Genomic DNA, 24428 nt, shown 5'->3' with positions numbered 1-24428 from the left:
GTACATAATGTATATAGTTTGTTGTAAATATTCATCTAGAAAATGTAATTGTCAATATTATTGTTATATTTGAAAACAGTAACATTATTTCAGTAAAAAGGTATTATAGGCTTGAGAGAGAGTTAAATCAGTATTTGTTAACAGTAATATGATTTGCACATCTGCTTCCACTGTCTCTGATGCATTTTCAGACCTCATTTATTTCAAATATTTTCCTTTGAATTAGTAGCAGCCAATGTTTGTATTTCTATTCAATGTGCATATTCTTTTAAACATTTTTTTTGCCTTTGTACATTGCACAGTACCTGTTGTAACACAGATTTTGCAGAGCTTGATTGTCACGCATTTTTCAAGGCTAAACTTACAGTGACATGTTGTTTTTCTTGTCTCTGTTTTTGTTGCAAAGTGTTGCTTCATAACCATCCAGCCCTCATTTCCCATTTTTGCCTTTTTCTTTAATTCATAATGCATCGTTCGCACCTTTTTTCATTGTTACATTCTTTTATTTATGTCTGTAATCTTACCTGCTCTGCATACATTCACAGCTTTTAATAAAGTCCGGTCTGTTTTACAGCCTACATGTGTTTATAATTTCTTGTACCACAAATTATTTTGTCACTTGCTAGAGAATCCTATAGCTCACTAAAATCGGTCATTGGGCTCTCTTCTTCAAGTCAGTAGCATGCATCTATGGACTCTGTAGAAACATGCTCCTATAAAGAAAAAAAATGTCTAATAAATTGCAAATTATATTTGGGCTGGCAATAATTACTGACATTTTCGTCAATTGCTGCTGTTTCTTTTCATCGAGGAAGGTACAATAGACACTTTAAGGCTTCTTTCCCAGCAACAACACTTTTCTTTTTCAGTGCTTTAAGCATCTCCTTTTTGAGGCGACTGGGTCCCCCTCCCCTCTGTACGACCATGGCCAATATCTAAGCAGACTCCCATGAAACCGGCACTGTCTGCAAGGATGAATAAAAAACAAAAAAAAAAATAACTTTAATGTAGGTGACTGACTTTCAATGCTAAGGGTGCTGATATAGTAACCAGGACATTTCTTATACTTTAACTTATGCAGAAAAGGCAACCCTCTGCCAGGGGAAACAGCTGCTTAATTAACTGTATGAGTCCCCCCTCCAATCTATGTTCCTAGCTTAAAATCCGTCATCTAATGCCTTCTCTCATCTGCCCAATTGGTAATTATTAGATAGATAATTTACGGCCCACGTATAAAGCAAGAAGGTCAGTTCTGTATTTTAATATTGGCAAAATTCCCTCTAAAAATAACTTTAAAGTAACTTTATAACTTAGAATGTCTGTGTGAACTTACTTAACTTGTACCTGTGTTTCTGATTGGTCCTAACAATTTTCAGCCAAGACCAAGGTCTACCCACTCTGTTCATCCTCACTGTGCTCAGGCTTACTCCGTTCCAGTAACCTACCCCCATTTCCCACTCACCCCCCCCACTCCTACATTTACAACCACAGACACACCACCCACAGTCCATACTGACCAATCAAATAACTACACAACATAATTCGACAATATACAAATTTACTCAGACCACCTCCTTTTAGCACTACACCACCCATAGAAACAAAAGCATTCTTCAAGCCCTACAACATAATATAATTTGAAATTTTTTCTCTGTTTATTTCCTCCATATTTCTTTCCTGCCTAACCTTATTCTTAATAATCCATAACTTCACTACAGCACATTCCTATCAAACTGCTGCATACTACTATACATCACTAACATCTACCACCGACCTACCTCACAAATAAAACCATTTCTCTAACATTTTTCCTCCGCTATGTCACTATACCCTCCCATACATCTCCAGCACCAGAATAGCAACCACTATATCCCTCAACCCCCATTTTATACCTTTAACTCCAACCCCCAAGTACAAAATACAACTCATTGTATTCATATCTAATCCTCATCCTACTACATAGCGGAGATGTACACCCAAACCCAGACCCAACTGCAAATGCTAACAAAAATAAATAAATTAAATGACACAAAAAACCTAAATATAATAACGTTGAACTTAAGAAGTATATGCAGTAAGTTAACCCCTCTGAATGTCTGGATAGAACATAACAAACCAGATATATTAGTCTTAACAGAAACATGGCTACACCCAAATATAAGAGATACAGAAATTACACCTCACAATTATGCCATACATAAATTAGATACGCCATAAAAGAAAAGTGGAGGGATAGCCCTTTTATATTCTTCTATATTTGTAGTTTATATTCCACCTGGAAACAGTATACCTGTGCATTATTAAAGTCATTTATTAAGTCCGAAGTTAGTCTTGATTAGCGTGCTGCCACTTTCCCAGTTTGTTTTTGTTGTTCGGTCAATTTTTGAACAATATACCTATCCTGGCCTATCCTGGAAGATAGATTTTCTTGGACATCACAAAACTTCAATGATCAACTAAAGATGGAACCCTGCCTTCAAAAAAAAACATATATATATATATATATATATATATATATATATATATATATATATATATATATATATATATATATATATATATATATATATATATATATATATATATATATATATATATATATATATATATATATATATATATATATATATATATATATATATATATATATATATATATATATATATATATATATATATATATATATATATATATATATATATATATATATATATATATATATATATATATATATATATATATATATATATATATATATATATATATATATATATATATATATATATATATATATATATATGTATATATATATATATATATATATATATATATATATATATATATATATATATATATATATATATATATATATATATATATGTATATATATGTATATATATATATATATATATATATATATATATATATATGACTTTACTATATTGTAATAACTTTCTCCTTTTCACTAAAGTGCCTATTGTGTATTGTACTTTTTTTATTGTCTCTAGATATTTCTGTTAAATTCTATGTAAAACCGACACTGTACCTGTCAATGTTGTTCTTGTTTTATTGGAGCTTTTCTGCCTGGGTCTCTGCTGAAAATGGGCTCACATGCAGATGGACTATCCTGGTCAACAAATGTAAAATAAGATAAGAAACAGTCATCCTAGGTGACGTGAACATCGACTGGAATTCTATCCTGACTGAGTCTCCCACCTATAGTATAACCTGTGTAGCTTTTCACAACTAATCACAAGTCCAGCAAGATATAACAAAGACTTCACTTGCCATTCTACTTTGGGCTGGATCCTAGTATCTCATCCAACAAAAGTCTCCTCTGTCTCACTTAGTGACCATCTTCCCACATATGCCATTAGAACTAGTACCCGCCATCCAAAAACACACACATTGAAATCAATTAGAAACACAACTAAATTCAGTCAACAAATATTTAATGATTTACTCCATACAATAAGCTGGACATCTCTAAAACTACCTGCCAGTGATGCTGCCCAATACTTCAGTTCTACCTTCCTGAAAGTATTAGATATTCTAGCCCCTTTACAAACAAAAAGAGTTAAAAAAATTACAACCCCATGGATAACCCAAGACTGTCTGAACCTAATGAAATGGAGACCAAGCCTGGAATACATGGAAACAAAATAAAACTGAACAAAATCTTCTGTCTTTCAAAATGCTTTACAATAGTGTAACTAAACTAGTGTACAAAAGCAAAAAATCCTGCTACTCATACTTTCAGCAACAACATAAAGTAACCCCCCAAAAATCTGGCACTCAATATCAACCCTTATCAAACCACTTACAAACAAAAAGCACTCCCCTTCTTCCAATGCCCCCTCAACCCTTATAGCTGAAGAATTTAATAAGCACTTCATAAAACCCATAGCTGACCTACTAACACTAACACAGGGCCCCCTGACTTACTCTCCAACTCTAACACTAATAACTCCTCACCATCTAGTTCAGACCCCACAAATAACATATGTAGCTGAAGCAAAGTTGACAAGACCTGTTTCTCCTTTCAGCCTGTATCCACTTCATTAATAGAAAAAATTACTACTCAAATTAAAACCCTGCTCCACATCCACAGATAACTTCTCAACACAATACCTAAAACTCGACAGTGACTCAGTCGCTTATCCAATCAGCATCCTTATAAATAGATCTCTATCTGAATCTGTAATCCCTTCCATATAGAAACTATCTCATATAACCCTAATACATAAAGGTAGTAACTCCATTGAAATATCAAACGTTCTCCCCATATCTATATTATCTCTTATATCCAAAATTCTAGAAAGGTGTATCTACCAACAGTTAATGGAATACCTACTGCAGAACAGTTTGCTTACTCAAACTTAGCATGGCATCCAACCTGGACACAGCACTTCCACAGCTTTATTATATATTATTGACACTGTAAATAGGGCCAGAGATGAAGGAAACCTTGTGTTCACAGAGTTTCTGGACCTCTCTAAAGCCTTTGACATGGTCTCACAGACCCTACTCCTTTACTACCCTGTCTAACCTAGGTTGCTCCCTACCACAGTAAAGTGGTTTGTAAGCTAGCTACAAGACCAGAGGCAAGCCATTGAATGGTCTAACCAACTTTCCCCATTTCTCCATAACCCTACAGCAGTCCCTCAAGGCTCCATCCTAGGTCCCACTCACTTTAATATTTTCACTAATAATTTACATACCTCCTCTTCCTCTAGAACACTGATTCAATATGCAGATGATTCCACCCCTCTCGCACTCTTCCAGAACTACTCAGTAGTACTCCAAAATCTTTCACCACTATTGAACCATGGATTACAGATGCCCAACTTTTTCTAAATCCCAAAAAAAATAAACGTATGGTCTTTCACCCCAAAAATACCACCCTTAGCTCTAACCAGTTTAACATCCACTCAGATGACCCTATCATTGACTTGAGTACAGGTAACAAAATTACTTGCTGTAATTATCGATAAGTTCACCTTCGACCTTCATATCCAGTAAAACATGAAAAAAGTACACAAGAAATTTGGACTTCTGTACAGAAATAGACAATTCCTTACCACATCAAGCAAGACTAGCCTGGCAAAAACAATCCTACTCCCTTCCCTACTTTATAGTTCTAGCATACTCACCAACCTGAAAAACTCCACCAAGACAAAAATGAAATAATGGTATAACAAGATTGCTAAGTTTGCCACAAACTCCAAATACCATAAACACCACTGTAAACTACTACATGAACTATACTGGCTTGAATTCGCCAACCAACTAACATTCATCCAACTATCTACTATACACAACCTAATCTACAAACCCACTGCTTCCCCTGGGCTAGACAAGCTTGTCTAACACTACACACCAAACAGAACCCTCAGATCCCAAAACAAAAACCTGCTAGAAATCTCCAAATCTTCTAGACCAGGGCAATGTCTATACTCATACTTTGTTTCTAAACTATGGAATTCTCTCCCCTCAGTCACTAGATCAACCCAAAGTGTTGACACTCTTTAAAGCCTCTCTCAAAGTACACCTAAATAAGTTATGGCTCTACACATGTTTAACTCCAGGTTAACCTACCTCTACTCTTGCTTCTTCTGCCCACCTTCCTTTCTTTTCTGTCTTTCTTATCCCTTTTTATATCTATGCCCCCCCTCCAAAAACTCTTCTGCTTTCAGCCTAACCTTAGCCTGTACACTCCTTTCTGTCTCTCTTACCCCCTTCTAAACTTGTAACTCTTAAAACTACAATGCAATTTTCCCCCTTCTCTAAGTAAAACTGTCTATAGCATCTAGAGAAAGCCTATTCTCATGTTAATAAGTCTAAGTACATTAATTACTGTCTTTTTCAGAGATCTATTATTAATACATTGTAATGTTTTGAAATGTTGTAAAGTTTTAAGCAAATCTCTAAGCAGCTGAACATTTTTAAAACTTTAATCTGTTTGTAGTGTATATTGTAATGTTTTGACAAACATTGTGTTGTAAATACTGTGAATAGTAATGTCACACTCTGTAAATATTGTAAATAGTTTTTGACTTTAACTCTATGAGTTTGTTAAAATGTATCTGCATCATATTTTTCCACTATGGGCAATATTGCTCACACTTTGTATTATTTGATATGTATTTGTACTTGTACTTTTATTGGACTGCTATCTTTACTGTAATCTGTTAAATGGAGCTTTTCTCCTTGGGCCTGCACTGAAAACGGGCTCTCTGGGCCCAGTGGACTTCCCTGGTAATCATACTGGAAATAAATAATGTCTAGACAGACATTGTGTTGTAAATACTGTAATCTATCTGTGCTTTGGACCTAAATGTCTAAATTTGGAGCTTTTCTCCCCGGGTTTCTGCTGAAAACGGGTACTGTGACCCAGTTGTACTATCCTGGTTAACAAATGTCAACTAAATTAAAATAAAATAAATAAGCAGGAATGTTGAACACTACGTTTCTTCAGATTTGTCAGCCAAATTTCCTTCAAGCAGCACAGGTACTTGGGAGGGGAGGGGTGCAGAGACGTTTTCCATTGAAGATTAAACTTCGGTAGTTCCATACATAGAAACCTTTGACCAAAAACATATCTGTTCGGTTCTTCAGATATATTCAGTCAGTTATTCCAGATGTTTCTCCCAATTCTAACATCATGTTACATCAGGAGTCTTAATGAATAACACACACTGATGATATATGAGCTGAAAATTGTGGTCTGTTTCTAACAGAGTTCTGTGTAACGTCTGTGTACCCTATGATTTAACAATATCTGTAGCTAGTGTATTAGCATTTAAAGGTATATACCACATATCTAGCACACTCCCGTTCAGAAATATTAAAAAAGGAGGAATTTTATCAGCTGATAGCAGCAGTTAAATCATGACATGAAACGGAAAACAAATGCTCAAATTATCACCTAGGTCTGTTCAAAAGAAGCCTTTTTTTCATTATTCAGGATAGAAAAAGTCCATTTTACCAAGCAATCACCTTGGTATTCCCGAAGTCTCAAACAATCCACTAAACAAGTATAGTGGGTCCAAAAACAAAACAGTGTAAGAAACTTCTCTGTGGGGAAGATTTTCAATCCATATATATCTAGTTAATCACTGTGTATTATTCAAATCAGATAATGGTAGTAAAAGTAGCGAACTTAAACTTGTCCCAAGTCAAAAAATAATAAAAAAATATATAATTTTAATTATTGTACAGAATTATTCAGTATTCGAAAGTAATCCAAGCAGAGTAGGCAGTCTGTTTCCAGTCGAAAATCCTTTATTACGTACACAGTATCTCCGACCCTAACCTAATGAATTTGGTGCAAATTCATAGATCAAACGATACTAGAGCTACCCATTCCAGTGAACTAAATCTTCCCTGTGACTTGAATAGGATGTGTTGGAGGGACAGAGTTATCTCCCAGTGACTGCCACGTCTTTGGAATAGGCTGCCAATTCATGTGCAGCAGAAAACCTCTATGACATTGTTCAGAAGGAACCTGGATGAGTGGATTGGCACTGTAAAGTCTTCAATTGAAGCCAACTAGTTGGTACACTGAAGACTGGAGCAAAAAGTTACTATATGAAGACACAAATCCACCGTCAGGAAAAACGGACTTTAATGCAGCAAATATTTCAGTTAAACAACCTTCCTCAATGCTAAAACAGTACAATACACTTTACATTTAAATAGGAGCCAAAGGGTAACATGGGACCACAGCCAACAAATCACACTATATCATCAATTAAAACATTTCTAAAGGTATATGTTACAAATTTTGCTGTTGTATTTTAACAAGCACATGTTTAAAAGTGACTACATTATTTAAACCAGGTTCTAAATCTGCATGGAACCTGGCAATCCACTGATATTCTTTATTCTCTAAAAGATTATTAAATTCACCACCTCTAGGTCTCTTTTGTACAGTATCTATCACTCTAAATTTAAAGATGTGATCCACACCTTTATGCATGATGTGCTGAAACAGTGCATTATTCCCAGTATTTCTTCTTATTTCTGACTTGTGCTCTGTTATATGCTCTTTTAATTTCCTTGTGGTCTTTCCTATGTAAAATGAATCACATTTTTCACAGGTAGCAAGACAGACCACATTAACACTATTACAAGCAGCAACACAGTTAAAATTAAACTGCTTATCAGACACTGGGTGGACAAATTTGTCACTGTTGTGCTTAATAATGTCTTCACAGCAACTACAGCACATACACCCATATGTACCAGGTTTGTTGCCCAGCCTTACTTTTGTTATGCCCTTAAAATCTTTATAGCATAACCTGTGGATCATATCTTTATAGTGTCTTTATACACTGTAAAGTCTTACCAGGGATAGCGCCCACAACCCTCCTGGACATGGGCAGTCAATACAATCCTGGGTTTTGACTAGAGTATCCATGGTATTACATTGGGATGAAACAGATAGGCTTGAAATGACCTCTGGGTTGATAGCCTAGTAACCTCCTCTGATCTTTCCTGACGTCAGGTCTCTGCATCATAATAGGCCTTTTGTCTCCAGCAGTGGGCCTATCATTAGAGCAGTTGTGCAAGCTAGACAGGAGCTGCTGTCACTGTCCCTAACTATGAGCTCACCCAGCCTCTCTGCTTGTGCACCTGAGCTGCTAGAAAAACTCAGGTCATCAGGTCTGTAGCTAGGATTTTATACCCTTATACCACCAGTGCTGACTGATGAGAAATTTTATTTTTTATGGTATTGTAGCGTACCCGCAGGTGTAAGTGAAGTAGACATGGGTTCCTTTCTACCTGACTCTGGTGACACCCCTATAGGCCCAACACACCAAGGTGGCAAGAATGACAGATTTTATTCTAGGTGACAGATTTAGTTTAAAAGTTAATAGCACAACCACAAACAAATTATTTCAACAGTGCACCAGTTAGCAATAAGGCAAGGTGAGATTTGCATGCAATGAAAACATACATTCACCCTCTTCCCCAGAACTCAACAGAAAAAGGTCTTGACATTCAAACATGCACAAAGAAGGCAATATCAATGAGCAGTAAAGCTTTATAATGCAGCAGTACAAACACTGGAAAAAATGCAATGTCATTAAGCAGTAAGAGAGTTATAATACAACAATACAGATATGACAAAATGCAATGTCATTGAGCAGCAAACATGGTCAAAATGCAGTGTCATTGAACAATGAAGATTTATAATGCAACAATACAAATATGAGAAAATGCAATGTCCTTGAGCAGTACTAACACCCTCAACCCCCTTGATAAATTCTAAACAGACCAACTATGAAACACTCTATTATAACCCTGTTCTCTGGCCAGTGACTACTTACAGTCTTGCTGCAGGCATGATGGGGCCCAAGTTGGAGCTCATATGGATCCCAGTTACTTGTAATCCACAAAGCATTTGGGGGGATCCACAATCTTATAACAATGTAAAATGATGGCCAGAGCCTCTCACTACTCTGTTGAGAATATCCTAGTGACCAGGCACCGTGGTTCCTCTGATGAGAAAAGTAGAAAAATCACCTGCCAGAACTCTGGTAATCATCTATGGTTTTTCTGTACTAGGCTCAGAGCAACACATTTTCTTGCTGAATCATATGCAGGCATGGAACTATTTGTTTCAGACTTCTCTCCTGATTCCACAAAATACCATCATCCAGGATTTCAGCAAAAGACAGACACAATCTGCTACTTCACTTCCCTGTCCGAAAGCACCAGAAAAGAAAATCCAGCCATGCTGCAAGTCCTTTTTCCCTTCAGATACCTGTTTCAGTCTTCCCTCCTTCAGCTAGTATCTCAGTGTCCTCCTTCACTTTCGAAATTGTCTTTTATATTCCTGGTGTAATGAAACACTATAGTCTACTCTACAATGAAATGCAGTGTGAGCTACAGTATTAATACACACTGACAATGTACTAGCCCCCCCTTAAAAAAAATGAAAAACTCACGCATATAGGAGTGTAGTCAGGAGGAGATCTAATTTGGTTTTTACATAAAACGGGGCATACTCATGCTTTCTTTCTGGTTTTGATTGGTAAATTTTTAATGAAACATGAATTCAGTAACAGAATCCTACAAGTGCTGTCATTGTAGGTTTGGACTTTAATCCAACAACAACAAAAAGCCCTGGAAAGCAATGGATGGTGCAGTGGTAGCACTGTTGCCTCACAGCAAGAGGTTCTCCAGTTCGATTCTTGTGTGGAGTGCCTTCTGTGCGGAGTCTGCATATCATTCCTGCATTCATGTGGGTTTCCTCCCACTTTACAAAGACATGCGTCTGGAGCATTTCTCCCTGGGCCTCCTCTGAAAATTGGCTTTGTTCCAAGTTGGACTTTTCTGGTAAACAAATGTTAAATAAAACAATAAATCAAGCTAAGGATATTCAGAGAATTGCTTGTGGCATCATAAAATCAGTATTAAAACAATCATTGATAGAATTAAGGATACATGTTTAACAAATATCTGGAAATTTTGGAAATCCTTTGTGTTTAAATATACATAAAGTACTTCACTAGTCAGTTTACAGAGTAGGCTAGATTATTAGTTCACTTCAGTCAGTATTGGATTACATATTTGATTGTAAAGTATATTTTTCTCCGGTATCTTAGCACGTTGATATACCCCTCCAGTATACTGTATTTAAAACCCAGTGCGATTCAAGATTCGTAATTAGACCTACTAATGGCTTTTGACAAGAAACTTGATTTATTTGTGAGAGCTAGGGTTCATTATTATATACAAAAAAGTTGTCTAGAGTACATTATAGACACAGTGGATCATGGCATCCTAATAGATCACTTGCACACTTACTGTGGAATTACATCTATAGTTCTTGACTAGTTTTTTTCTTACTTGCCAAACCATACATATAATGTCTGTTCTGGACTCTGACTCCACCTTAACATATTGAATGCAGAATTCCACAAGGATCTGTTTTTGGCCGTTTATTATTCACTGTGTGTAAGCTTCCATTAGGAGATCTGACGAAAAGAGGTTTAGTGCACTATAGTTATGTGGATGACAACCAAATCTGTTTCTCTTTCCCAAAGGAAGAGGTGGCATGTATTAATTCACTGACTGATGTTCTTGAGGCTAAACTTAAGTCATTTAAAACTGAACACTGCAAAAACTGAGGCCATCAATGATCATGCAACTCTAAGAGGTTCTGGTGCTCCTATATTACCATAGTGTATATATGTATATACATATATATATATATATATATATATATATATATATATATATATATGTATATATATGTGTGTGTGTGTGTGTAAGAGATAAGCTTGAGTTTGCACAAAAGGAGCATCAGGAGATGTTATTGACTCGAGTTACATTTCAAGATCAGGTGTGAAATGTAGTAAAGTGTTATTACTTCCACCATAAGAATATGTTGAGGATTAAACACCTCAATCTAATCTCTCGAATGTTGTCCATGCAATGGTATCTTCCAGATTGTATTACTGTAATACAAGGCTCTACCTAACACAGAATTAGATCATGTAAAAACAGTGCAGAACTTTTTCTGCAAGGCTGCTGACTGAGTAACCATGTTAAAATATTATGCCAGTTCTGCACAGTCTTCAATGGCTTATCAGTCTACTATAGGATTGTTAATCTGTCAATTCAGGCATTGGGTTCCTGCTACCCAAAGGAAGTTATGGAATCCTGCCTTGCATGGATTTTGTTTTCATCCTCTGAAGGGCTACTGGCAGTTCTATGGGTGAATTTGGAAACCTCTGGTTACTTTCTTTTTGTTATCAGGATCCCTACCTATGGAGTTTGTTACTTCTGTGAGTTCATGAGTGCCCCACACTTGATGGTTTTAGTCAGGCACTTGAAATGTATTTCTTTGGCTTGGTGTATGATTATAGCTGATGGCTGATGTCTTATGACTTTACTGTTGCTATCTTGTTATCATTGTAAATGTTTTATATTGTAATGGTGCTGTGGTCCTAAAGAACTTTAATAAACTTGAACTTGAAATTATTTGCTCCAGTGCCTAATAATTTCTTGGAGATGAAGAATAGATAAAAAAACTCCATGGTGCAGTTCTTGTTATACTGTTCTCCAAACATGCAAAAAGTTGCACTCTGTTAAACTAGTTTACTTATGCAAGTTGTACTCCAGTTTCATCCTTCGTGTATAACCAGCTACTTACAGGCAGTTTTAGGAAGATCAAGTGATGGAACTGTGAAAGACCAGGAGTAGTAAATTACAAATTAAAACCAGGAAAATGATGAGGAACAAGAGATGCAGGAGGATAGTTGTACTGATTTTATTTATCTATTTAACATTTGTTTACTGGGAAAGTCTGACTGGGACAGAGCCTATTTTCAGCGGAGGCTGGGGGAGAAATGCTTCAGACGCATGTCTTTGCAATGTGAGAGGAAACCAGAGCACCCGGAGGAAACCCATGTGAATGCACAGAGGACATGCAAACACAGCACCCCAGCCAAGAATCAAACAGGATAACCTCTTGCTGTGAGGTGACAACACTTAACAGCTGCACCACTGTGCCACCCAGAAAGAATAATTTGGACACTCAGGCCTCAAAGTCATGTACCTGTTTTTTGGACTCCAGTGCTCTACTACTATGACGTGGAGGCACAGTTATTTCAAATTATAAACATTAGGTGATATCTGTCAGAACTTCCTAGTGAGATGCTTATCAGAGGACTGACTATTCTCACTGTTTGATATATGTGGGTGTGGGTTGAAGGGTTTCTACCACTGACAGAGGAGGGTTAGGATACTTTCTGTAGGGTGGATACATAGTTTCAATGAATGGTTTTGGACAACAGATGTGTGGGCCTCCACCAGTATCCTAATGTCCAGAATGCAACACCAGAAAATGAACACTGCCAGTGTCATATAGTAAAATATTCCAGTAAAGTTGGTGTGTCTGCTGTAGTGATGTATAGGTGAGAGTAAAATAACTGGAAAAGTGTTTTTCTTGCTGTTTGATATGGACAAGAATTCATTCTCATTGAATGGCATTTGAGCAGGGAGTTAAAATTATGTCATTCAGAACCCAGTGTTTGTGGCATATTTTGATATCTCTGCACTTGTTCAGTGTTACTGTGTCTCACCCTGTCAGAGTTGTGTTAATAGCTCATTGCACAGAACATCTGTTCATCAAAAATGTAGACAGAACATTTGTTGGATGAAGAGGGAAGAACGTACTTCATCCAGTACCTTATGAGAGCTGGACTGAGACAGTATTGTTTTGCTAACCAGTTAAAAGCTATAAAATGTTAGCTATAAATGGTACATTAAATGCAGTGCATGTAATATAATATTATGTAATATACTAGGGTAAAATCTGGGTATAACAGTAGTGGAATTGTTTGGCTGCAACATCCAGATATCAGGACTGTGATATGTGGTTCTTGACAACGTAACGATTTTCATTGACTTATTAGTGTTTCATCTCTTTTCTGTAGGTGTTAGTGGAAATAAAACATGGCTGGCCTTCCTTCCATCTGCTCCTGTTGAGACATCATCTGCTGGCATCCTGGTTATAGCAGTCATTACACTTGTGCTGAATGTTGCATCTCTGCTTCTACTTGGGCATTTACTAGGGTTTCACATTTACCTTTGTAAGTAATGTGTATGTTTGTGTTTAATTATGTATATCATTTTTGTATGGTACATTCATTTATATTATGTAAGTGGAGAAATATTCAGAATCAGTTTGGTTGATTACCCATTTCTTTTCTTCTCTTTCTGTTGCCCACATGCATTACATCAGCTACTTATTTGGTGTATATTTTGGGATCTTTTGGTTAGCATATTTTCAGTGCCACCAATAATGCACTAGTCACAGCTTAAACCTGAGCACTTAATTATGCCATTCTTCATTGAATTGAAGTGTGACCTTTTTTTCCAAAGACTTCTAATGCAAGTTGCTGATAATTCACTGAACACTTACCACTATAAGCCAGTGACGTATCTTGAAAATGCTGACGTCAAAGCTTAAAAAAAATGTATAAATCTAGGTGTACATAAAAGTTTATCTATACATGTTTCTGTTGTGAGTTTGAGGGGTTCTTTTGAATGTAAAATGAGCTTTCTTTTTTGTCACTGACACCCAGAGGTGTGTGAGAGTGACCCAACTACTCATCACCTTACAGTGGTCACTGAATATTACTGCTGTGCCCTTAAGAAAAACTTTTATTTAAAGGCAAGAATTTAGAAGTTAACAGCCTTCTAGAAAATGTGAGCTTTGCTGTTGCGTGGTTCATGATGTGCTTTTTGCTATAAATAACATAACAGTAACAAAAATAGAGGAAGCCATTAGTTCTTAATAGCAGGTGTGCTTTACCTGCTGCATGTTTACAAAGATGCACATCAGAAGACTGTGCATGTGTAATACACATTCTGTTTGTAAGCAAGCACTGCACTCCCTCCCCATTTGGATTTAATCCCAGGAGAAAATGTGTATAAGACAAAGGTATATGCACACTTCTCCTTGGAAGCTGGAAATCAGCTTAGTCTGAGTGGAACAATACACATCTCTGATGAGTTACTTTTGTAAATCTACAGGAAAAATAGCAGTTGTTTAAGGCAGTTCTTACTTATGGCACAGTTTTATAAGTTTTGAAATGAGAACTTAGATTATGTGCTCCTGTCGCCTTACAAGTTTACAAGTGTAGTTTCTCTCTAACCAATTATCTGCTTGTACTTTTACCAGCGCCTCTGCAGTGCTTGAGACAGCATGCTTGCAGTTTTCCAGGAAGATGTTCTTAGATGGGTTCTCTGAGGAAACTCCATGAAGAGGATGCTGATTTTCACACACTAGAAATGTTTAGTGATGAGGACTGCCACTGGTCCTCTGATCTTTCTAGCTGAACTCTTGCTCTAGAGTTCCGTAGGAACTCAGGTTTTACCTTCCAGCCTTCTGGATGAATTGATCTGGTTTGGTTTTCATTTTAATGTGTGCCCTAAGCCCTGCTGCCATATTGAATTATGGTTTGGGACAAACATCCTTCACTGGTCGTGTTGTGTATATATTCAAACATAAAACAGATGCACATACCTCCAGAGAAAGACTTGAAGGGAGAATATTTGGTGTCGTTTGGGATTTCAAACCAAGACCTTTAGCATTCTGTGGTGTCATCGTTTCTGGACTAGGAAAAACTGTAGACAGGTAGGTTTTAAGTTTTCCTTTAAAAGCCCATTTTCCTTCCAGTTAGAAAATCCCTAGCATAGTAATTAAGGTGAAATTACACAGACAACCCCCCCCACCCCCTCCCCCCCCCCCCACACACACACCAGAGTTCTTCCTTCCTCCTTCCACAAGAAGATGAAGAAGAACATTTCTCAGTTTTTAAGTGTCAGGCTGGCTTTTTCATTGTGCTTATCACTATGTGTCAGTATCACTAGTGTAGCTCTTCAGAAAGCCACTGTGGCTGTTGGGGTGTCCTGTACTGACAAGGGATTCCTAGATAAGTACCCCTGCCATGAGTCTTGTGGACTTTCAAGGATAGATAGTTGGTCAAAGCTGTTTCAGTGCTGGGTAGATGAGGGGGTAAAAAAACTTGCATGTTTACTTTTTTGACAGAATCTTTTTCTGTGAAAATAATTATTTTAAGCTGTGAAAAATTTAATTTGGGATTATTTGTGGCTGTACATCTACTGGAGTTGTTTGAATCCTCGGTCTTTGGAGTGTTCTGAGTGTTTTAGTGACTGAGGCTACCCCTATCTGCTTTTGTAGACTGTCATGTGACTGTAACTTTTTAACAGGAGTGTTAGTTTTACCTTTGTGAAAAAAATGTTTAAACTAAATTTGAACTGTTTTTTTCCATGGTAAAAATTGTGTTATTTTTGCTTTTTGGGGCTGGGGTAAATGTTTTCCATTCTGTTTTTTTTTTTTGTTTGAAAAATTGACTTTTTTAATACTTGCCTGTTTCACTAACTACTGTTGCTACTAGGCTTCCCTGGGAATCAGGCACCTTTTTTGACTGTACCATGTATTAAGCTACCAGTTCCTCAGTTCTTCCTTCTCCTAGCCTCAAAAACAAAAATATAACATTCAGTCTTTACCACTTCTGTAGGTTATTAAAGTGCCTCAGCCACAGATGGGTGAGTCTGCTGTGACAATTTCTGGTTCCTCAGACCATCTTTTTTTCTTAGCTCCATCTGGTGGTGTCCCAGAAACTACCATAGACCAGGGGTTAGAAACGTCCACTGTTGAATGCCCTTGGCAGGCAAAGGAAAATCACTCTTGTGAAGAAGGAGCAGCAAATGCCCATCTCCTCAGCCAGACTTGAGTGCCTGTCCTGTTAAAAAAAACAAAAAACAAAAACAAAAAAAAAAAAAACCTTAAGATGCCTGTCTTCTCCTATCATAGTTACTTTGGGCAACATAAATTTATTGGGCTTACCTTAGGGTTTAATTCAGGCTGTGGCAGTTCTGCTGTTTCAGGTTAAAGTAAAATGGTTGCCTATTGAAATGTAAAATGCCAAAAAGCAAAAAAAAAAAAAAAAAAACACGAGAAGAGCAAATTTTAAAAGCTTTTCTTTTATAAACTTTGTTTTGCAGAAGGGAGCAAGCCTGTATGCACCTTCCAAATTTATATACCAGCTCTAAGATCACCATACCTTGGAGAAAATTCTGAGAAATGGTATCTTGGACTTAACATGTGCAAGTCTTTTCTTTTGGCCATTCAGTCTCCATATTTCGGAACTCACTCTAGCAGATCCTGTCATTTCAAATGGTTACTAAAAATAGGATTCTTCATTTTCTGAAGAAGGTCAGTACTTTCAACTACAAAATTATTGTGAACCAGAAACTTCTGTTTTTTCTCCTCAGGTTACTGATTCTAAGGAAAGTGTGGCTTCTGTCTGTCCCTGAAAAACATTTTCAGAATAAATTGTTTGTTTCAGTGGGAACATAATGATTTTCCACTGTTAGGAAATATTGCAATTTACTGCAAGTAGAATTTCTCTAATCCCTCCTATTTTTCCAGCATTGGAGGATGTGCTTATTACAGCCAGTCTGCTGCCCCTAAAAAAGCAGATAAAGTGCATAAAGTCCTCAGCAAAACATCTGGTTAGTTCCAGTCTCTTCCATTCTGACAAGGGAGGGATAGCTTTTGATAGATTTGGGAAAAAATGTTTTCTTCAGAGCACTTATTTTCAGAATATTGTCACACATATGTTGGCTTATGATTGTTTCTTTTAAAAATATGAGGAACATTGTGACTTGTTTTCCCTCATCTTAGGAAAAAGCATGTCTGTGTAATCTTATTGCATATGTGTCTCAAGTGGCTACCCAGTCTTTGAAATGTGTTATAATGTGGCTAATGCCACTTCCCACACTGCTGCTACTGGAACAGTTTTGAGGAGGCTTGCTTGGTTGAGTACTCAGAACATTCCTGAGAATATTAAATCTGTAAGTTTGAATTCTGCCTTACATGTACCTGTTGTCTTTGGACCACCTGTTGCAGAGATGCTCAGAATGTTTGATGAGGGAGGTAAATTTCACAGATTTTCTGTCTTCTTCATTTGCTAAAGGCTTTGTTGCTACCTTTACAACATTTTTCTGATATGCAGACACGGTATGTTGGTAAAAGGACTGTTAAAAAGGTAATGGCATAGAGGCTCCAAGAAGAAAGGACGGCCACTGCTAATAAAGGACAGTCTAACAAATGCAAATTACTATCTTCATGCCCCTCCCCCTCTTTACCACTCTGACAAGCTTTTAATACTTCCCAAAAATCTGAACTTCCATTTCTCTTTTTGGCAACAGATGGTCTCAGACAAATGGGTTTTGAAAGTTATTCATCATAGATACAGATAGTGGGAATATCTTACACCCTTTCAAGGGATTCCTCCTCATCTGCCACATCAAACTTCTTTTTTCCAGTGTGTCATTAAGCATCTGCTGACTCATGAGGGGATAGGAGAATGATTTTATTACAAATGTCTGTGGTGACAATGGAAGAAGCTTAATGGAGACAAGTCATATATCTTTCCTTTTTAAACTATTTTGTAACCATTCCCAAATTCAAAATAATCTCTCTTCATAATTTGTTCCCTCTAATTCTCCATTTAAGCTTTTGGGTGATCCTAGATTTAAATGATGCTTTTCATTAAGGTTATATGTGTCTGGATCACACATTCAGTTCTCTGCATTACCCTTTGTGTTATCCACTGCTCCAGGTGCATTTTGAAAGTGTATAGCTCCAGTGATAGTTTACTGCAGACTACAGAGTATTTATATTTTTCCTTTTAGACAACTTTCTTATCTTTGTAGAGTTTTTTTTTTCAAAGTGTCTGGAATATCTCAAGTGGGTGACAGATGATCTGCACAAATTTAGGGTTATCAGAAGAATATCCAAAAGTCTTGTTTAACCTCTTTGTACAAGATTGTTTTCCTGTAGTGTCTTCTAGACACCTCAGTTCAAAGAGCTTCTCTTCCACAAGAAAAAACAAATAGATCTATATCTAGTTTTAGTCCTATGTTTTTTCCCAATCAAACAAAAGTCTCAGTAAGGGACTTTTTGTCAGGATTCTAGGTCTCATGGCATCTATGATTCCTCTAGTAAGAATCCACATGAGACAAATTTAGTGGTACCTAAAATCATTATTGTCCCAGGTTCAACATCCTCTGACATTCCAGATTCCAGTTTTGTGGTTTGTGAGAAGAGGAATTTTTTGGTGGAGAGACCAGTTTTATTTGAATCCACATCTCCCTTAACCACTCTTTTCCTTAACCTCTGTTCAACCTGGTTAATAGTTTGGGTGTGGGAGGTACCCTTAAGCTTAGGAAGCTGGCTGGATATTATACCCTTTGCAGGATGTGTAACCCATGTAGCTAAGCTACTGTAGCACTGATCATTCGAACATGTACTGTTATGGTACATTTGCCTATTTTCTTTATTTATATAGTTTGTCTGTCACGATAGTACATTGATCATAATAGACCATTTGCAGGCATAGAACAGTTGAAGAAGTTCACCCAAAATAAATAAATAATACATAACAAATTCACAAACATGAAGTAATCACAGAAGGCAGATAATCCAGTACACAATTGAAACAATACGTAAATATTATTAACAGAACATAAAAACAAATGTGGATTAATCTAAGTAGTATATATGAGAGGGAAGCAGCGGGTGAGAACAGATAGTCACAGCAGAAGTGATGTAATTGAGGAGGGAGTTAGGTGATGTGTCCAGTGGAAAAGCGCTTGCAATCAGATTTTTGATGTAGCTGACTTTTGAGTTGTGCACTAAAAGTGGGTAGAGTTTTGGTTCAAGAATGGAGGAGTGATTTGTGCAGTGCAGTTTGCTTTGGGTGATCTGGAGTGAAAGAGTTAATTGGGAGAGGTTGCAAAGGTTGTAGGGGATGTTTTTATAGAGTTTGGCATCAAAAGGTGGAAAGACAACTGGTTGAAGTTGTTTGAAAAGAAACCCAAAGTATTGCTCAACTGCTTAGAAGACTGGTAGCCATTTGATTTTGGTAGGGGTAGTACAGGGGTGTTTACAATTGGTTTAATTTCTCAAAGGCTTTTGGGTTTCTAATACCATGAACAGAATGGACACCATTCCTAAGTAAAAGTATGATTAAAGTTTATGAAATTAGTATTATTTCAGTATTTGATGTTAGTCAAAAATGTTGTTCATAGCACCTGCAGTGTACCCTAAATCGACTCCAACTGCAATTCATAGAGAGTGACTTGTATCGAGTGACTTGTATCAGTAACATATTTAAATATGACTGTAAATTCTTTTTTATTTAAGACCCTTTGCTCTTACTTGTATTGGAACTGTCTGGGTATCCTTCTTCCACATTGCCCTCGTTTCTGCCTGCAAATCCTGGTATTTTATGACTTTGTGTGTCTCTCTGTGTAAGACACTAATCACTTGGTGTATCAGTTAACATGATCAGTGCAACTTTTGTCTTTTCACTGACTACTGCATCTGGTTTTCTCACATCCATTTTTTGAACTATTGGTTGATCTCATGTGATACAAACTTCATCATCATCTGTAATGCTTTGTGTCTCGTGTTTCCAGTGCTTTTCAGCTACTTAAGTATTATAATGTTTGCACAGTCACCAGTATAACAGTCTTGCCACATTATTATAACTTTCAGTATACAGGCTTTCTGCCATTAGTGTATCACACCCAGCAGCAAGGTGTGCGACTGTTAAACCTGCATTTCTCTGATGTTCTTTGTGTTTCACTAAATCTAGAGCTGGCGTTGCCACTGCAGTCTTGCAAGGCCTTATAGCTGGCCCTAATGCTATCTAAATTCCTCCTCCCAACCATAGCTTTGGGAATCTACCCAAATGTAATGACTGCAACAGTGAAACATGAAGAACATCGTACAGTTATGTACACTTACCATAAATGTAGATGTCCGAGTGTATTCACTGTATTAGGGCCAGCTGTAAGGCCCTGCAAGACTGCAGTGGCAAAGCCAGCTCTGGATTTAGAGAAAATTGGCAAATGTAATGACTGCAACAGTGAATACACTCTAACATCTACATTTATGGTAAGTGTACACAACTGTACTTTTCTCCTACATTGTCAATGGACTTTGTAAACTGAAGTGTATGTAGTCCACTTCCTTGGCTGCCAATAGTAACCTTTCATCTTTTGATTTAAATTCACCTCTCCTTAGCCATTCCTTTGTTAGATCCTGATTGACATGAGGTTGTTCCAGGAGTTTTCTGTACTTGCAACTATATTTTTGCATTTTTCACATTTCTTGCCTTCTCATCTGATCCTTCACATTATATTCATTCAGTTTTTGGCACATTCAGCTGCTGCCTGATTTTTGTCTACTTTGTTTTGATTTCCATTACTACATGACACTGATATGCTTCTGTTAAGCTAAGCTGGGAAGTCATCTTAGACTTGTTCTTCTCATGTTTTAAAACTTTCACTATGTTTTGATCTTGTGAGGTCAGCGGGTATATATGCAGTTTATTGTTTGCAATAGTGTATGATAGATCCCGGTCTGTTCTGATGCTGTGTGTTGCTTTTATCATGGCTATCTTTCTGAGTATTTTTGTTGATCTGTTCCCTCTTCTGTACTCTCTTAACAGCGGCATTTCTTGTCTTAATTACTTTATAGTTTTCTCTATTCAATACTTCCATGATGGCATTTGATTTCTCCCCTTCCTTGCCCGTATTGCCCTGTGTTTTTCTGGTAGGGCGTTACCTGCAAAGTAGTATATTCTATTTACTTCGGTAATATTTCATGAATTTCTGGGAGGCCACGGTGATGCAGCTGTTAGTGTTGCCACCTCACAGCAAGAAGTTCTCTGGTTCAATCCTTGGCTGGGGTGCCTTCTGTGCAGAGTCTGCATGTCCTCCCTGTGGTCGCGTGGGTTTCCTCCGGGTGCTCCGGTTTCCTCCCACATCCTAAAGACATGCTGTAGGTGGATTGGACACTCTAAATTGGCCCTAGGTGTGAGTGCATGCATGTGTGTGCCTTCTGTGGAAGGTTGGGTGCCGGGTTGGCAACTCGACACACGTAAAACTCCACTGCCAATCATGAGCGGACAGGTGATCCGCTGTGGCAACGCCTAACTGGGAAAAGCCGAAAGAAGAAGAAGAAATTTCATGAATTTCTATGAACAGTATTGATTACTGTTTTCATGTATTTTAGCAAACGTCTAGTATTTTGGCTCTTACTTGACTTTCTGTAATCTATTTCTTTCATTGATTTTAATATGTCTTTCCATCTCTATTAAATCAAACAACTCTTCCTTTAGATAATTTTCTTCTAAACTAAGGATACATGTGGGCATTCTACAGAAAGTTACAGAACCACCTTCCTGTGACATATTCTCTTCAGCTGCATCCTGCATCATCCGTTGCTCTTTTATATGGGAACTCAATGGTCTATCACTCTACAACATTGACTGCCTCAGAGTTGCCACAGTTTCCTGTTTCTTCCCTTGCTGTTCAGCTCCAACTGAACTTTTGTACTGGTTTCCTACTGAAGGTTCCAAAGTATTCACATATGTATACTGATCAGATACTTCCAGCTCTTCTTGTTTCTCCTTAATTTGGGAACTCGTTGCTTTATAATGTTATCAGAGTTAGATTTTCTCCACTAAATCCTTTACATAACAGGGATTCCATAACTTTACTATTTCTTTAACTTATCCAGTACTAATACTCTGTTTCTACTTTTCCCCTTTGTTTTCTTATTTTTTATATTGTAAAATTTTCCATTTCCGGATGCCTTTGCCTGTATTTCTCTCCAAATATCTTTGGTGCTTTTTTGTATTTATTCATTTTGCTTTGTCCTTTATATAAATATTGCACCATATTAAATCTTTTTTCTTTCCCATCTTCATATTTCCCCTTCAGATGTCCCACACTCCTCCCGTCTTCCCTTACTTGTAGTTCTCATTGTTCCATCATGCCGTGACATAACCTCTTCTAGACTTTCTACACTAAATCCTTTACTTTGCAGGCGTTCCATAACTTCAGCTTCTATTTTTTTTAACTTCTACTTTAGTAGTCTTCTCTTTCCAGTCCTGGCACCAGTGTGTCTAGAAGAACTGGACACTTTGTATCCTGAGACTTGTGTACCAAGCTGCCTTTTTTATTTATTTTTTTCTTGTTTTTTGGGGGGTTTGGAAATTAATCTGCAGATATTGTTTTCAATAGACTGCAGAGCAGATGAGTTATTTTTAGAGGCTGTAGCTGTGATGGGGAGCTCATTCAGGTTGAGCAAAGAGGACTCTCTGCCTATTGCAGCTCTAGCTGGTCTGGAGAGAGAGGGGGGGATATTAGTTTGTTTCTGTTGGGGAACCCTTAAGGTCTGGGATGTTGAGAATTTTAGGAGTTTTTTCAGCTTTTGTGAGGTTCCCAACACCATACTATCTGTTTTGGAGACATTTAGGGTAGCTTATTGTTGTTTAGCCAAGAATTAAGGGAATGGAGGACAGAATGAAGCCGAATTTGAATAGCTGAATGTGGGGTATCAGGTCAAAGAAACCATATTATCTGTGTAAAGAATGATTGGAAGGTTAGGGAGGTTGGAGGTTTGTTTGTTAATAAATATTGAAAACAATAATAGGGTGATTATGGATCCATGAGGGACTTCTTTGGTATAATGTGTTTATACAACTGTACTTTCCTCCTTTTAATTTTGTGGTAATGTTACAATTAAAACCTGCTTATCTTCACATTCCATTTTGCACATAATTCAGATTTTTAAAGTGTTTCTGTATCTGGTTTACATTACTAGTACTCTGTCTTACCCTTTGGTCTATCTGCTGCACCAAGAGTATTCACAAAGTGGGTGACTCCAGTAGTTGCTCACTGCAGACTACAAGACATACATGTCTTCCCATATTTTGACAATTGTTTTATTTGGAAAACGAGTCAAGAAACTCCTCACTCTGGGTTTCTAGGTGAACTTGCAGAGAAATATCTCATTCCTTCCCACAGATTAGTTTTTCTGGGATGTCTTTTGACTACATTTCTAGAAAGGGCCTTTCTTCCTTTGGACAAGGTAGGACTATACAAAGAAAAGTTCTTATTTCCCGTCAGTCCCTGACATCTGCTAGGGAGTATTTCAGGATTTTGTGATTATGATGATTCCCTTGGGCAGGCTTCACATAAGAATAATTCATTAGCAACTCATTCAGTGTATGGCCCCAACATCAGTACTCTCTATCTTTTCACATTCCAGTACTAGAATTTGTAGGAAGGGAGCTACTGTGTTGGCTAGACGAAGTTATCTGTCAATACAGATCTATCCTTTTACCTTCATCCTCTTTCTCAGTCTGTAGCAACAGATATCTCAGTCTTTGCTTGGGGAGCTGTATCCTAAGGGGTGTAAGTGCAGGGTTTGTTGAATAAGTAGGATAGACAAAAGCACAAGTTTCAAACATACATAAACAAGGGAGCACAAGCAGGGACATCGGGAGGCATACGCACTGTACTGATTTCAGTACAACTTATTTAGAAGGAGGGGGTAGCTTTTTAAATGTTTGTTTTTCGCGCTTTACTGCACGATGACGTCAGCCAGTCGGCTGAGAGCTCACCGCGCATGTATTTCCAGCCGTTACACGAGCGGGAAAGGATTAGCGTTATGGACTATTTAGCCATTACACGAGGGGGAGAGGATTGTTTTGGAGACTATTTAGAAGGGCTGGTGAGTTTCGGAAGACCAGAGCAGGAGAGGAGTGGGACCAGAGCAGGAGAGGAGTGGCGAGTGTGTGTGTGTGTGTGTGTGTGTGTGTGTGTGAAAATGCCCCAGGTGGGATGTACTGGTGATTAGTCATGGTGGTGTGGTAGGGAATACCTCAGGCTTGAACCATGTACCTTGTATGCAGGTGTTAAAGACCTGAATTCCCTACCCACCACCATTTGTAAAAAAATTGCAGATTTTTGCCTCATATTTGTGGTTTTTAAATATTGCAATGCTTGAAATT

At 37.3% G+C, this 24428-nt stretch overlaps 1 protein-coding gene across 2 annotated transcripts in view; it reads left to right on the top strand.

Moving 5' to 3' along the window:
* LOC122796555 (palmitoyltransferase ZDHHC11-like) overlaps positions 1-24428 on the top strand; it is a 1296289-nt gene that overhangs the window by 851750 nt on the left and 420111 nt on the right. For both annotated transcript variants that reach the window (XM_044065129.1, XM_044065131.1), the window contains exon 6: positions 13455-13610. In XM_044065129.1, coding sequence (XP_043921064.1) covers positions 13455-13610 — 156 coding nt within the window. The remainder of the gene's footprint in view (positions 1-13454; positions 13611-24428) is intronic.

This window comes from Protopterus annectens, chromosome 3.part0 (assembly GCF_019279795.1).
Source record: "Protopterus annectens isolate FY-2018-M chromosome 3.part0, PAN1.0, whole genome shotgun sequence".
NCBI classification, from domain to species: Eukaryota; Metazoa; Chordata; order Ceratodontiformes; family Protopteridae; genus Protopterus; species Protopterus annectens.
Note: the sequence above shows the minus strand (reverse complement) of the source record. Positions and strands in the feature narration are given on the sequence as shown.